This window comes from Pungitius pungitius, chromosome 7 (genome assembly GCF_949316345.1).
Source record: "Pungitius pungitius chromosome 7, fPunPun2.1, whole genome shotgun sequence".
In the NCBI taxonomy this organism is placed as follows: domain Eukaryota; kingdom Metazoa; phylum Chordata; class Actinopteri; order Perciformes; family Gasterosteidae; genus Pungitius; species Pungitius pungitius.
Genome location: NC_084906.1, coordinates 12,883,496 through 12,898,571, shown reverse-complemented (window position 1 = coordinate 12,898,571; position 15,076 = coordinate 12,883,496). Strand labels below are relative to the sequence as shown.

The 15,076-nt window shown below is 43.2% G+C and overlaps 1 protein-coding gene and 1 long non-coding RNA gene across 18 annotated transcripts in view; both read right to left on the bottom strand.

The window, feature by feature from the left end:
• The window catches only part of ptprsa (protein tyrosine phosphatase receptor type Sa), a 116,180-nt gene extending 106,733 nt beyond the window's left edge, over window positions 1–9,447 (bottom strand). For all 17 annotated transcript variants that reach the window (XM_037469614.2, XM_062563364.1, XM_062563362.1 and 14 more), the window contains exon 1: window positions 9,307–9,447. In XM_037469614.2, the coding sequence (XP_037325511.2) occupies window positions 9,307–9,406 (100 nt within the window). In that variant the 5' untranslated portion in view covers window positions 9,407–9,447. The remainder of the gene's footprint in view (window positions 1–9,306) is intronic.
• Window positions 9,448–9,502: 55 nt separating this feature from the next.
• The window catches only part of LOC119216848 (uncharacterized), a 79,127-nt gene continuing 73,553 nt past the window's right edge, over window positions 9,503–15,076 (bottom strand). Inside the window, exon 3 of the long non-coding RNA XR_005120167.2 lies at window positions 9,503–9,618. This is a non-coding gene — a long non-coding RNA (uncharacterized LOC119216848). The remainder of the gene's footprint in view (window positions 9,619–15,076) is intronic.

The following is a 15,076-nucleotide window of genomic DNA, read 5'->3' as shown; positions in this document are numbered from 1 at the left end:
CAAAGACGCTTTACAAAAATAAGGGAAACGTACAGATAAGAAAAAGACAGAAGCACTAAAAAATAAACAAAAAAAATGAGAAAAACTAGAGAAAACTGGAGAACGAGTCATGTAGGGGTGAGTATTTGAAAGAGTTTGAAGAGGTGGGTTTTAAAGGCTTGTTTGAATGATGATACGGTGGGAGCCTGGCCAGGGGGGGGGGGATTCTTTTTTACGGATAATGCCAAAACTAGTCATAACAACCACCAACGTGTGTTTCTACGCTTACCAGTAAGATCTCAATCAATTGTGATTAATGAATTAGGTTTATTTCCAAACTATTGACAGCCCTACTTTTTTCACATCTCAATTTCCACTCTTAAACCGCACAACACTTCTCCTCTGCAGTTGACCTCCCCACACAAAGCGCCCTCTGTCGAGACAGAAAAGGGATTTACACAGAGCAGGCCTGTGGCGGTGGTTCTGCTGAAGGCCTGTGCTGTGTGATTAGTTTTCCCTTGGACCATTTGACATTTTCGACCAGTCGCCTTCTCCCTCTTGCTTTACCACATGAGAGATGTTCAGTACAATGGATGCGCTGGCCCGCGTGTCAGTCTGACTTTGACTCTTATAGATTCAGGATTTTCTCATAATGTGCTGAATGTAGTTTTCAACGTTACCTCAGGAAGATAAATAAAAATAGGTTTAGTGAAAGCTAAGGGAGGTACCAGAAAATAATGTCTGAAAAACAGGAGTGAACGAGGAGGTGGGGAACTTTTAAAAAGTGTTCTCCTTTCACCTGCGTCAAGTTTGCCAGAAATGCTAATCTCGCCTTACAAAAAAATAGATTTTGTGATTCTGAATGGATTTTGAAAGGTGGCTGGGACGGATTACTTTCCCTTGAACTATACACAACGTTGTGTCATCTCTGTACAATGTGTTCAGTGGGTGTTCATGACAATGTACTTTATTAGAACCACATACACTGCCTGAAGCCACACCTGATAGAGAGTGGAATAGTCCTTGCATTAGGTCCAATGGCATTCTGGATGCTTTTGAAATCGGAGAAAACCTCCAAGTCTGGAAAATGCAGTTGTGATTATCCACCATGGCAACCAACCGAGGCAGCAGTGAAAGCTGAACCAGTGATTCAGCCTACCTTGACCCATTCACGTAACGCTGCAGTCATTGGGTTATTTTTGTTGTCAATTTTCACAAAGACTTTAAAGCGGGCTAAAACCTGGGGACATGGAATTACACATAATTGTAGTTTCAGGTCTACGCTCTCCCTTTCACACACTTGACCACTGATGTGCTTTTTCAAATGTATTATTTTGTTTTTACACTAGTCAGCCCGGGCCCATAGCCGTCTACGACAGTGTACTCATTACAGGCATGCAGTGTGTGATTTATGATGAGCATAATTAACCATTTTTTACGTTTATCTCCTCTGTGCCGTTGCACTTCTGGCGCCAGTTGACATCGGCTTTTATTTTTTCGGAAATTGAAACCTTGAAATGCATTCAGTAATTGCAGGCCGGAACAGGTTGAGTGGCGTCAGGATTAGAGTACAAATCACGGGCAATGGCAAAGCATAGTGGGCCACGTTCAGCCCCCTTTATTCGGGAGGCATCTTTGGTTCTAATGGGTTAAAACAGTTCAAGAAGTCAACAGATAAAACCATTGAATATAATTCTATTCTGTATGACTATAAAACACACTGCTAGGATATGCACTGCTTTTTAGCTGCGTTCAGCCAGGGTACAGAGTTCAGCCACCTATTTAAAACATCCATCAAACAGCCCGCGTTATGTTGCCACGGACGACATTGAAAGGACATCGCTCCTTCAGTGGCCATTTGTCCTTGGTACCAACATATCGCTCTCTATTCCCCAAGCTTCCCTCAGACAGACTGATGTCCAGCACTGCCCAGATAACCACACAGAGAACCGTCTTTATCTGCCTGGCAGGGGAACACGGGCAGAGCGAAAATAACCAGCAGTGGGCCCCAGCTATCTTCACAAAGCCCAGAGAATGGAACAGATCCGGGGCAAACAAAAGCCGCCAGCAAGAGGAGAGAAAGACTCACGCTGGGCACACAGACGGTTGTTAAGCTAATACAGCTACCACCTGCTACTGTCCGCCACCTCTGTTGGACCTGATAACACCGAATACAACGGCCCTGTGATTAGAGAGCGGTGGAAAGTGGGAGGTGAGTATGGGAATATGACACGGCTCCATTTGCACTTCCTTTTTGTTGTCGTTTGGTAGTGGGGGTATAAGAGGATGGATGTAGCTGGTTTTATGACTAATACAGTAATTGACGCAGAAAAGCTTCTTGGGTCATAAATAGGAGCCATTATCTGCTGAATTAGTAAAGTGGGAGACAAAATGATGCACGGCCATTTAGTGATTTGCAGGGAAAAGCAGAGAATTGGGTAAAGGCACTATACGTCTTGCTACAAATGGATGTCTTTCACGTCACGTAGAGACTTTTTCTCCAACCACGTCTGAAAAGAATGGTTGGTACTATTAGGGGTGACACTAAAAGCAAACTACTTAGACTTGATTCGGCCACTGATGTTGCTAAGGATGAAAAAAAAAAAGGTTTAATTCATTCCATCTTTGCAACTGTTTGGCTGCCTATGTGAAGTACGATCATAAGTGGGTATGAGAAACATGAATGACGTCGGGTTACTAACTTAAAGTTAATTTACTCAATAATCCTGACTTAGATTGAACTCAATATTCATATTAGTCAAATAGGAGACACACACACACACACACACACACGCTGGCATTGTAAACACTGGGTGCTTCTGGGAAAATAAAAACAACCAATGACTGAAAAGGGAAGCAATTTGGCACCCCAACATGATTCAGCCCTTTTTTTATTATCCAATACGTCTTACTGGACATTTTCTACTGATTTGGTGTGATTCATTTCTAAACTAACCTAATTGTTCATCAGTAAAAGACCAGAGTCAAATGGACTAGTAGAGCCAAGAGATGTTGCTGACGGATATCTGAGGGGTAGAGATTTACCCAGCTTGCAGTATCCGCCTAAAAGCTATCCTAAAGACTCAGCACGCCGCCAAGCTGCTAGAGCTGCCAGTCCATCAGTCCTGGACCTGACTTAAAATCCTAGAAGCCTTCATCAGCACACACACACACACACAAATATCATCATGGTGGGATAGAGGGATGGATGGATGACATGCAGATAGATAGATTTAACCAAATGTGTGTCTACGTTGACGCATCAAACAGCAGACACGCACACACACCAATACACGTACAAACGATTTGATCACTGTGTCTCTGTAGATCACACACACCCTTCAAGCCTAAGCAACGAAGCCCAATCAATCAGGACCAATTCTCGGAGCCAGCCTCAGCAAGCCCTATAACCATGGAAACCAAGCCTTTACTCTAAAGCTGTCATGCTTTGTCTTGTCTGGAGGTTTGCACACGCAATCACTGCCAACATAGACCAGCACACTCCTGCAAAAAAAACCTCAACCTGGCCAGGGAGAAAGAAAAGAGAGAGAAGAACTCGGTCAGTCTGTCGCCAACATTTGATGGGAACATTTCTGATGGTGAGATGTGAATTTCTGAAACTGCTTAGACGTTTGCTCGATAAGCATGTATGCACTGCTGGATATCCCAACTAAAATGTACATCCCACTGTTGAATCGCTCTGCCAATCAGTCACGTTGCAGTTTAGGTCCATGTCCATATCCGGAAGGACCTTTGACCTCCATAACAGGTCAACGTGGATTTAAAGTGAAAGTTTCTGCCAAATTTGAGGAAAGTGAAATCCACAATAGTGGTCTGGACGTGAGGTCACATAGACCCTGACATTTGACCACCAGTATGCATGAGTTCATCAGTGAGTCAAAGGGGGCCACCCCTCCGATTCCTTCTCCGAATCGGACAAGCCGAGAACATAAGACCCTCCCACACGGCCGTTGCCGGCAGTGACCAAAAAACGGCAGTCGAAACTAACTCCAGCGGTAGCCATATTCCACGGTCTGCATTGCGGTTTAAACACTTACTTTGAAAGTGCAAGATTTAATGGTTTAATGGAACAGTTACTTTTCCAATTAAAATATAAGGAAGAAAGGCTAAATGGGATTTGCTGTTGGGGCTGCTGGAGTGCCAAGCAGTTGGGGACATAATGATTCAAGAGTTTTTGCCACCTTGGCGGTCCAAGCTGTTCGCAAAGTGGAAAAGTGTGCTAAAATGTTTTTTTCTTCCTTTGAAAAAAAAGGAATTATTAAAAGGATTATTTAACCCGTTTGGAAAAGAGTTCCAAGTTTTCTATCATATTTTATTCAAAGAAATATCATCTTGAAAGAGTGGAGAGAGGAGAGGCCTAACTTTAGAGCATCATCACATCTTTCAGGACAATTCTCAAAGCAATTGATTTCCACTGCTAAGAAAAAACAATATTGTTACTTCAATAGTAAGTCTATTCACTTGGGAAAATACACATGTACACGCAATGACGGCAGACTTGTTTTTGTGCAAACCGTTTCCCATTGCATCATACGGTGTGCTTTCTACGTCAGCTGCACACCGGCAAAACTCCGGGTTTCGCTTTGCCGCCCATGAGGGACTTGTGGCAGGATGTGGAAACCCAGTATAAAATAAGATCTGGAGCACTAGTACCCAGAGGTGAAACATTTTGTCCGACCACACTGCTGGCACAGTAAAGCTGCATTTCTAAAAAGAGTGGCAAACTCGTAATGTTCACAAATTGGTCCCATTGAAACCCTTGTTTAAAGGCTTAAGAAAAAATTGAAACACACTAAGTATGCTTCCACCTATTGGAAATAAATAGGCTCAATTCTTCAGGGAGAGAGCAGGGAAATTAAGCTTAAGTGTGTGTCTGATTTCAAAATGGCCACAGAGCACACACAGAGGAGGTGTAATGGGAACAATTTTGTGTCATTTAGGAGCTCACTTGAGACAATAAGACACTTGTTGGCACTTTAAATGAAGGTAAAAACCTTCAATTGGAAAATGTTTTATATGTCAGATCAAAACAAAGGCGAGGAATAAACAAAATAAAGGCACCAAAAAGTCAACTCCATTGAAAATGCAGGAAATAAAAAAGTCAATTCAAATCTACAAAGAGCTATATATAGCTTATATATATAAGGAAAGTCACCACCTGTGCAGTTGGAAAAAGAAAGCATAAAGAATCATTGGCCCAAAAAGCAAGCATTGACATCTTTCTTTGAGACCGGTTTCCAAAACCTTTGAAGATCTAAACTTCTCCTCATCAAAGCCTTGAAGGCATTACAATTTTAAAAGCTTTTTTTAAATGCTGGAAGAAAAGAGAAAAACAGGCCAACAGTGCCTTTCATGCATGTCAACCACTCGTATTATTCTGTCATGAACTGAGTTCTTCTAACATTAAACTTAAACTATTGGGGGCAACTACTGAAGAAGAGAAATGATGGCCAAAAAGAAGAAGATCACCCATGATGCATGTCTGAAGGAGAGCTATTTCAACCATCACGCTGCATAAACTGTGCCTTTGGTGCTATATTGCAATAAGGTACTGTAAACAACATCCAGTCCTCTTGTACGGTAAACATGTCAGAGAAAACATCAGAGAACTGAGAAAAATCAACCAACAGGAACTCTCAGAAGGTGCCAACAGGCGACCTGCGGCACCGCACCGACTGATGCCTGCAACTCGATGGAGGCTGCACGGCCTCTGCTAGATTCTCCCCGGTCTCCTCCGGCTTCCTCCCACACTCCAAAACACATGCTGTGGGAGTTAGGTTAATTGGTGACTCTAAATTACACACAGGTGTGTGTGTGTGTGTGTGTGTGTGTATGGTTGTTTGTCTCCATGTCAGCCCTGAGATTGATTGTCGAGCAGTCCAGGGGGCACCTCTCCTCTCGCCCCCCCCGCGAGCCTCTAAGGAGAAGCTGTATAGAAGATGACTGACTGACAGAAACAGGGTATAGAATAACATGTGGAGCCTAACTCACAACCGCATGTCACATTTGAAAGAATCTACTTTATAGAATTTAGATTTAGAATCTAATTCATAGGGAGGAAGAGGGAAGGATGAGAGAAAAACAAGGAGAAAGGAGAGAGAAACAGAGAGACGCAGAGAACAACAACAAGAAAATAACGGCTCCACTAAGGGGTTTCATTTTTTTTTTCAAATTGGCAGCTTCAAAGGAATATAAATAATTGAACACCCTCACCCCATCACTGTGGATTCTGGCCAATTACTATTAGAAGTACTTTGCCAAGAATGCTACTGTTGAGACCGCAGAAAGGCCAAAAGAAAAAGGGAAGAAAATGACAGTGAGGTACAGAGCCAGAAAGAATGCTGACAGGTAATGTCTTGCAGTACAAAAATGTCCACCTGCCCGTCTGTCGGCGTGTCTGTGTGCACTCTGCATGTGCACGCCACTGGGTCTCAATGGGGTCTTCCACAAACTGCTAGCTTCACAAGAGTCGTGTTTCTTGTTCATGTTCATTCAAATAATTTCCAGGGAGTGGCTTCGAAGGCAGGCCATGTACGTGTTTTCAAGTCTAGTGTACTCATGCTTCTTTTATCCAATGTGACCTCCTCCCACACTTTAACTTTAGGGAAGAATTTGCTAAATATTGTTAACAAATGAAAAAGTTATTGAACATATTTTGTTTTAATGTGTGTGTGGTCATGCGAAACTGTGCATTCCATGTCAACTCTGTCCATAAAAATATACAAATATTACCCATTAACACAAATACAATGGAGTTTTTCTTATACTTAGTGAAATCAGCGCCATTTAGTAACACTTGTACAAAAACATAGCTTCTACTACAAATGTCATGCAAATATGCAGACGAATGTAGACACACACACACAGGCAGCAAAGCATTATCACGGTTTGGGTTAGCAGGATTTATTGTGATATCTTTCTATCTCTTTTGATTAAAATGTCTCCTCCTTCTGACTGATTTATTGTGTTGAAATGGAAGGATGGTGGGGCAGAGCGAGGGCGAGAGAGAGAGAGCCAGGGATGACATCATGTTTTCAGCTGGCGTTTCTTTCTGAAAAAAAAGGTTGGCATCCACAGTGTGTGGGTGTCTGCTTGAGTGTGAGAAGGAGAAAGCGTTGCTACAAAGTGGGGGGTCTGTAGCTTTGTCCCCTCCCCCCAGGCCTCTCGGTCCACCTGGTGGGTAATTGGACAACTGCACCAGTGGGACGTGAGTGTGTGCGTGCTTGTGCATGGGAACGACAAAAAAGAGCAACGACAAAAAAAAATAGATGAAGAAATTGGTGAACAGGATGGGGGAGGACAATCTTCTTTTGAAAAGGCGTGAACATGATGAAGATACAATGAGCTATATGCGATAGAGGGTTGGTAGAGCTCGACAAAAAACGGGGAACATCCACAGGCAGAGCAGACAAAGACTGGCAGCGACTGACAGATGGGGAGAGTGCCCTGCTGTTAGTGTATTTGTGTGTGTGTGTGTGTGTGTGTGTGTGTACGTGTGACTGAGAAAGAGGGGAGTGGGAGTTCAAAGATGAAGGAGACTGCACTGAATGGCATTTAAACCAGAGTGAGCAAACAGAGTCTATGAAACATTTCAAGTGGATGGAAAAAAACAGCACGCTGAAAGAGAAGGACGTGCAGCAAGCTGCCCTCCTGTGCAACATGTTACAGATACGGAGCGTTCGCACCTTAGCTTTCATTTTGGGAAAATCAGTCTCACTCTCAGTAAGACAGAAAAGGCAAAAAGGAAGGGAACAAAGACATCTGTTTGACATCTGTCTGAGTGCAATTTCAGATGTTTTCAGCCAGCTGAGCTGAAAGATACTCAAATTATACTACCAGACACTCAAACCACCATGCAATCAAGAACAGACAGCTCTGGTGCAACATGAGAAAAATCAAGTCCTCCTCAAAATGTCTTGAACTGAAGAGAAAAGACTCACCAAATATCAGAAACTCAGACTCAGAGAAAAGGCCGACAGCGGGGAAAAGAGGAAAAATGCATTCACCTCGTCAATGACCTACAACTGAAAAATCGAGCATGACTGAACCGCCACAAAGTTTTGGAGCTGTATGCCTAAGCTGTCACATTCGTTGAGTGCCATTTTATGCCGTTTGTCTTTGCTCATGCAGACTGTTCCGATTGAAATATAGCTCATTGTGTTCCGCTAATTTGTAAGGGTATAAAGAATGTACCTGTCCCTCTTACAGAAGGCACTCATTAAAATGAAATGTATTTAACTGCTCCATGGTGACACGTGAATTTGAACTAGTGTATCCAGCCGCCTCCACCCAATTGTTGTGACTTTTTTAGAGTTCCACGGGCAGAAACAAGGGGGATAATGAGATTAGATCCAATCAAAATGAGACAAGGTCATAGCTCAGTCTCTTCTACGAAACAAAAAGACACAAACAAAACCACTCAGCCACAGGGGAATTTGCACACATTTACACGTTGCACAAACTTGTCACGGAACCACTCCCATAGACGCTGATCTACAGACATTCACGGAGAGTTCTAATGAACACACCTACACACGCGCGCACACGCGCGCAAAGGATTTACAAACAATGAAACCCAAGGGAGAGCTTCCCCACTTCGCCATCACTCTTGTTCTATTCCTCTGCAGAGCCTCCTCTTTCTTTGTTTCTTTAATGCTGCTCAAAGCCCATCTTAACAGAGAAATGGTGCAGAACAAATCCTAAGCAGGAGTTGACAGGGTGGGATAAGAGACTACCGACGCTCCTCTGTTAACTAACGTGGGAAGTTATGGAGGACAATGTATACAGACGGGAATGGTGATTTAAAGTTGGAGTATTTTGAGACATTCCTGATTATAAAATGCCGGGCTGGTGCTGATCTGCATCACAGAAAAGTCTGAATAAAAATCCATTCAACAGCTTCAGTGGCGTAAGACTGGTGGTTACTCCTGCAAGCTCAACCTCTTGATATTCTAGTGAGAATCACACAAACAGCATACCTTCTGTGGATGAAGATCCCCCCCCCCCCCTTTCCAGGATGAGACATCAAAAATTGAAACGTGCCTTACAGGCTTGTACATGCTCACCAAAAGGCAAACTCAAAAGGACAACATCAAAAAGCACCTGAAGAGTCTTTGTAGAAGGCACACTGGCGTGCCAACGCTTTCTTTACTCGCCATCCTCCACCTTTGAGCAATGCTCCGACCCGTCCATCACATGTGAACGATGGGTCGCAAAAAAAAAAAAAAGAAAAGAAAAAGAGCGACGCGCGAGACGGCAGAGACGCCGCCGGCGCCAAGCCAGGCTCGTCGGTGTCTTGGTACTTACATAAGGCCTGGGAGCTGGTGAGCAGCAGCGATAGCAGCAGAGTGGTGACAGGCAGCAGCAGCAGAGGCAACGAGAGGCCAGGAGCACCGCTGGTGGCCATCTTGGCTTCGTTGGGGAGTTCGGGGAGGGTGCAGGAGCGGGGGGGTGGGGATAGGGGGGGAGGGGGGGGGGTTGGGGGAAAGTGGGGGTGGGGGGGGAGGGGTAGGGAGGGGCGGAGCGGGACTGGTCTGTGGCCCGGCCTCAGCGGCGAGGCCCTGGCTGTGCGGGGAGGGTCGGGTGGGGGGGGGTCTTCACGCGGGGCGGCTTGGCACTCTGAAAAACAAAGGCACGCCACAATAATTATAGACATTTATTATTTACTGTATTTAAAAGAGGAGGGTATGTTGACATTCATGCATTGAACACTCCCAAAATATAGAGATTATGCATTTTATGGTCAGAACACTCTTTCAACGACTCTTGATAAAAAACATGCTAGGTCACTGAACTTTTCACGACACCATTGCTGGTGACACATGAATGAAAGTAATAGAGTGGAAGCACAAGTGTCACGCAACCCTAGCCCTTCAACCTCCCCCCCCCATCTCCCAACTGGCATCCTCTCACATCCCTTAATTAGCAGGGGAGTCACTGTTTTGTCTTTTTTTTCCTCCCTAATCGCCGGCTTTGGTCGTTATTTGCTTATCTCATTGCCTTGTAATTGCACAGCGACCCAATGATATTCTAGTCAGCGTCTCTTTGTTTTAGTCAAATTGCCATTAATCCCCCAAGCTGCACAGGAGGGCTACGAACGCCTCACACACACACACACACACACACACACACACACAGACATACAAGTACACACGTGTCATTTTTTTCTCATTGATATGTCTGGCGCAGCATCAAGCCTCCACCAAGTGGTTATACATACTCTTTAATCAAAGAGACGTGAATAAAGAGACAAGGAAAGAAAGAAGTGAGCGATCCATAGCACCAATATAATGAGGAAAAAAAGAGGCTATGTCTGTGCCAGCAATAAAGCCGTAAAGACAAAACAGTTTCTTCTCAGTGGACCCAGATGTCGGGATCCAGGTTGAAGCCCGTGTGTCAGCATGTGATCTGCTTTAGTGTCCTTGTGCAAGACACTAAACTCCTCTTAGCTACAGGGGCGCTACTACACATCTGAGCCCACAGGTGTGGTGGGGGTGACTCTCTGGGAGTGAGATGAACTACCTGCACACCGGGTGGGTAACAGGGTACTATATAGTACAAACTGTACAGCTCATCGTAGGTGGCCTAAAAAGCAATATTCTGTCAACACATGTTTACGGTTTTGATCTGTGAAAAAGCCACTTTCAAACCCTCCCTAAAAACATCATAATATCCATGTGCACTTACCGGCAAGTGGTTTTTGACAAAAGAGTCAATGGCTGAACTGAATGAACTAAAATAGCACAACTGGCAGTAAACTTCTTGCAATCAGTAACAGGTACGTGGGCAGAGAAAGACAACCGATTCCAATGAAATGAAGGAATATGTATGTATAATATAAATCTCAAAAAAAGAAATAATGATGATGGGAAATCAAGTAAATCATCATTACGTCTGCCTTGTCAAGGTGCCACACGGTCAGAGGAGCTGAAAGACTGTGCTGCCTTACAGCGCTACCTTCGTGCCAGTGCCTTGGGAGAGAGGCAGACAACCACAGCTAATTGCAGCGTAACCAAGCACCTCAGACAGCAGGCAGATACAAGCCCCTCCCTTTGCAGCCGCCGGACCAGGCTCCTCGACTGACGCAATCAAACAGACGGACACATGCAGAGGCAGGCACGCTTCGAATTAAACTCCAGGCGCTTGGAGCAAACCCATTCATGTCACGAACACCTACTGTACGGGAATACTGTACACAGAGTGTAAAGCCTGTGGAAAATGGAGAGCGCACACACACACACACATCCTCGCTGAATCCCAAAGGGATAGATCAACAATAGGTGTTTTAACTCCATGCCAAGAAAAAAGGTGGGTGTCTTTCAGAAGCTCACCTCATCTTTCAACGCAATACTATCCACACACGACCAATGTGGGGGTTCTCGCTTTTTAGATACATTCATTTTTTTGTCCTTTTCTTGGTCTGGAGGGCAGGTAATGTCAGTGGTGAGAACTGAAGGGAGATGCGGAGACATGAATACAGAGAGTGGGGGGGGGAGTTTCACATTACCCCTATTGTTGGGACCGTAAACATTGGTGGAGGTAGAGGGAATCTTGTCATGCCTGTAGGGGATTAATCTATCTATCCTGACGAAGGGCCTAGGTTATGATTTATGTGCCTCCCTTTGGGGCACAGTGTTCTATCTCCACCTCTGGTTGCTATACAAACTTCACAACGCAATTACAACAGCCATTGTTGTTGAATGGCCTCGCCCAACATGACCTATGGGGACAAGTTTAGGCTTCGGTTTAACCGCAGACACGGTCTGCAAAGCTCAGCTGCCTTTTCTGAACTGTAAACAACTAAAATAGAAATGCATAAAGACATTTGGACTGAAAGATGCAGATGCCTATATATACACTTTTCATTCATAGCTGAGGAATTGGGTAAGATAACATTATCAAAGTGAACTTGTAACCATCCTATTAGCATGCGCATGGGATAAGTTGTCAACCCTTGCAAAAATAATTCCTCACTTTGCCTTTCCAAAAGAGAAGTATTGAGCGCTCTTGCAGCAGAGACGCCACTCAATCGATTACATGTTACCTCAGCTGTTTCCAAATTATAGCTTGTGATTTAGAGGAAACTGCTCATTGTCGTGTTATCGCTTATTTCGATGTGACAAGGACACTTCTCAGATTTCTTGTGAAAATATAGCTATTTGGGAAGTGTTGTTTTTGCTTCATTCACTGGCAACATTATGTTTATACTGTGTGCTAACATACCGAGAACAATTTGAATGAGCTGTTGGCCTCGCAATGAGAGGGAAACATTAATAGCAGCAGACAGAGCTGCACAATCAAAGCTGCAATTTGCATGGCAACTAACTTTTGAAATTGGCCTAGGATGAAGTACCTAAATGTACAGAGGTTAACGCTGCCATAGAGGACCAGTTGAATATATTCTTTACCAGAAGTTGGTCCCAACAACTATATTTAAATGGTTGAAAGAATAATGAATTGACACTGTGTTGATCAAGAGCATCTCTAATGGCGTATCGATATTGAAAAGGTTTCAATACGCAAGTCATTTTTAACAGAAATTAGGTTTTTAACCGCATGGTGGTATTCTGTCATTTCAACTTTTAAAAGTCAAAAACGCTTTATGCATAGCCAGGTCAAGAAATGAAATGCAAGTGTTGCTCTTCTTTGAATGTCCAACAATTTGATTCTAGGTTATTCCCACTGATGGGTAATGGATACACTGTATGTAAGTAAGAACTCTTCAAAATGTAATCTGGCCATGACTCCAGCTATTAATCGGTCGCCATGCTTCAATAATTGCAGCCAATACGGCAGCACAATTTCCACTGAGAAGAGGCAGTCAAATCAGGGACTCTCCCTTTGACATGGTCAAGCGTTAAATTCAGCCTGTGCAATATGCAATATTTATGCTAATGAATTTGATTATTGAGATTTTGAAAAGCAGCAAAGGTAAAATGGGAACACCTACACACATTTACCTTATGCCACAATTGCATAAATGCATAAAAAAACCTGAGAAAATTCCCTTCAAAATGAATTGAGGTACAAGTACCTAAACTTACCTATATTACCATGGGGGTTCTCATTTTACAACACTATGCAGTTTACATCAACTCATATTCACTGTACTGTTAGAAATGGTTCAACTCCCCCCCACACACACACTGCAAAGATGCAGAGTTGTATTAACAAGGAAAAAACAACTCTGACCGGAGGGACCACATTAATAATCCCTTTTATGAGGTGAACAATATGTTCACTTCACACACACACACAGAGTAAAAAAGCCCCCAGTATGGTTTGGCTTGATCATCAAAACAGTCTGTTTGATGTCTAGAACTTCAAAAAGAATGTTATTTCTGCATTTGTCTCGTCCCGAAGAAAAAGTGGTCTTTCTGCAGGAGTACGTTGATGTGCGTAGTTTGGTTTCTGCGATGTGTCAACAAGACCCGTGTTTGGCTACCGAATTGTGACTGCTCTGTTTACAATAGGTCCTAAGCCTTCTAGCTTAAGCAATCTACACCTGACAAGAAGTATTAATAAATATTATTTTCATCAAGGCCAAATGGTTCGTGTACAATGATTGCAGACATATATATATTTTATTTCTTCATATTGAAAAAATGATTTAAAGGCCAGTATTTACAAAACATCAGTGATCTTCTACAATAACTCAACAAAATATTGAGCTGTTTTCTGTTGTAAGATAATGAAAAAAAAAAAATGTTCAAGCAAATCCCACCTTTTTCATGGCCCTATTTGAACTGCTTCTTTTGCTGTTTGTGTTCAGCCTTTAGCCGCTGTCTCTAGGTCTCAAGAAGGCTTTTACCTTGGATTACGTCTTTACGTTTCAGCTCAGACTTACAGACTTTTACATCAACCGCTTTACTGCCTTTCATTGATCCCTACCCTACCAAAGGACTCTGTGTGTGTTCTGATGCTCATTCAATGTGTCTTATAGGTCAGTGTTGTGCATATGTTCCCCGGCGAAGAATTTGGTTCGTCAGTTTGTGTCCTTTTTTTATGATACATGCACATATGAATGCATGCATGTATAAATAAACTAGTCCTTTATATTTGTATATACTATGTATAATTGAATTTATAATAGTTTATTTTATTTGTGCATTTGGCGTTTAAGAATGTAATGATTTAGAGTGAACTTATTGATGTGCCTCTACATTTATTCATACGTGTCTGGAGTAAGCAGATATATACCCAGACACACATATACACGCCCCAACCTCAGCAATAAAACGAGTCTACAGCAACCATCGGTTTTTCACCATGCTGAAATCCTAACGGTATTGATTCCATGTGTCTTTATTAAGGTCACTCTCTTTCTCTCTCTACCATTGTAGCTTTCTACAGCACAATATTGGCTACATCTGAAGTTAAACATCGACCATGGGATCGACCATAGGACAGCGTAAACCAGGTAAATCAGGTTTACACTGTCCTATGGTCGACCCCCTGGTCGATGTTTGCCTTCAGATGATACCTCCCAGCTGTATATTTGGTGAGAGACAGAGGGGATGTGAGGTATAGGTGTGTGTTCTTGTGCAAAGGAAGGTGTGTTTAGTTTCTAAATCCATCCCACTGATCAAACTAGTCATCCTTCAAATCCTTCGTCTCGGTTTTTTTTTTTTCCTCCACCATCTAACCCCCTTCCCCTAATCTCCCTCATTTCCTCTCCCCCCCTATCCTTCTCCTCTCCAACTCATGCATACTAAACTATTCTTGCCATGCAGATGTTCGGTAGGGAATCACATGCATTTGCATGGAACTGCAGGACTATTATGTAGATGCCTCAGTGTGTAACCACCTCCCAGCTTCACTGTTTTGTTGCCAGTCTCTCCAACTGACAGCCTAGAAATGACAAAACACGGCGCACCGATCAGGCCCCTCCACGTGCAGGGAAGCCCTGTTGGAAAGAGCTTACGGGGTAGAAAAAGTTCCCCCTTCTGTTGCAAGATATCGTTTGCAATATTTACTTTGTTTTTATTTATTATATGAATTAAATGCCGAATGTTCAAAGAATTGAACCGTTAGAATCCACTCTTTTGCAGAGACGCGGATATTAATTCAGAGTTTG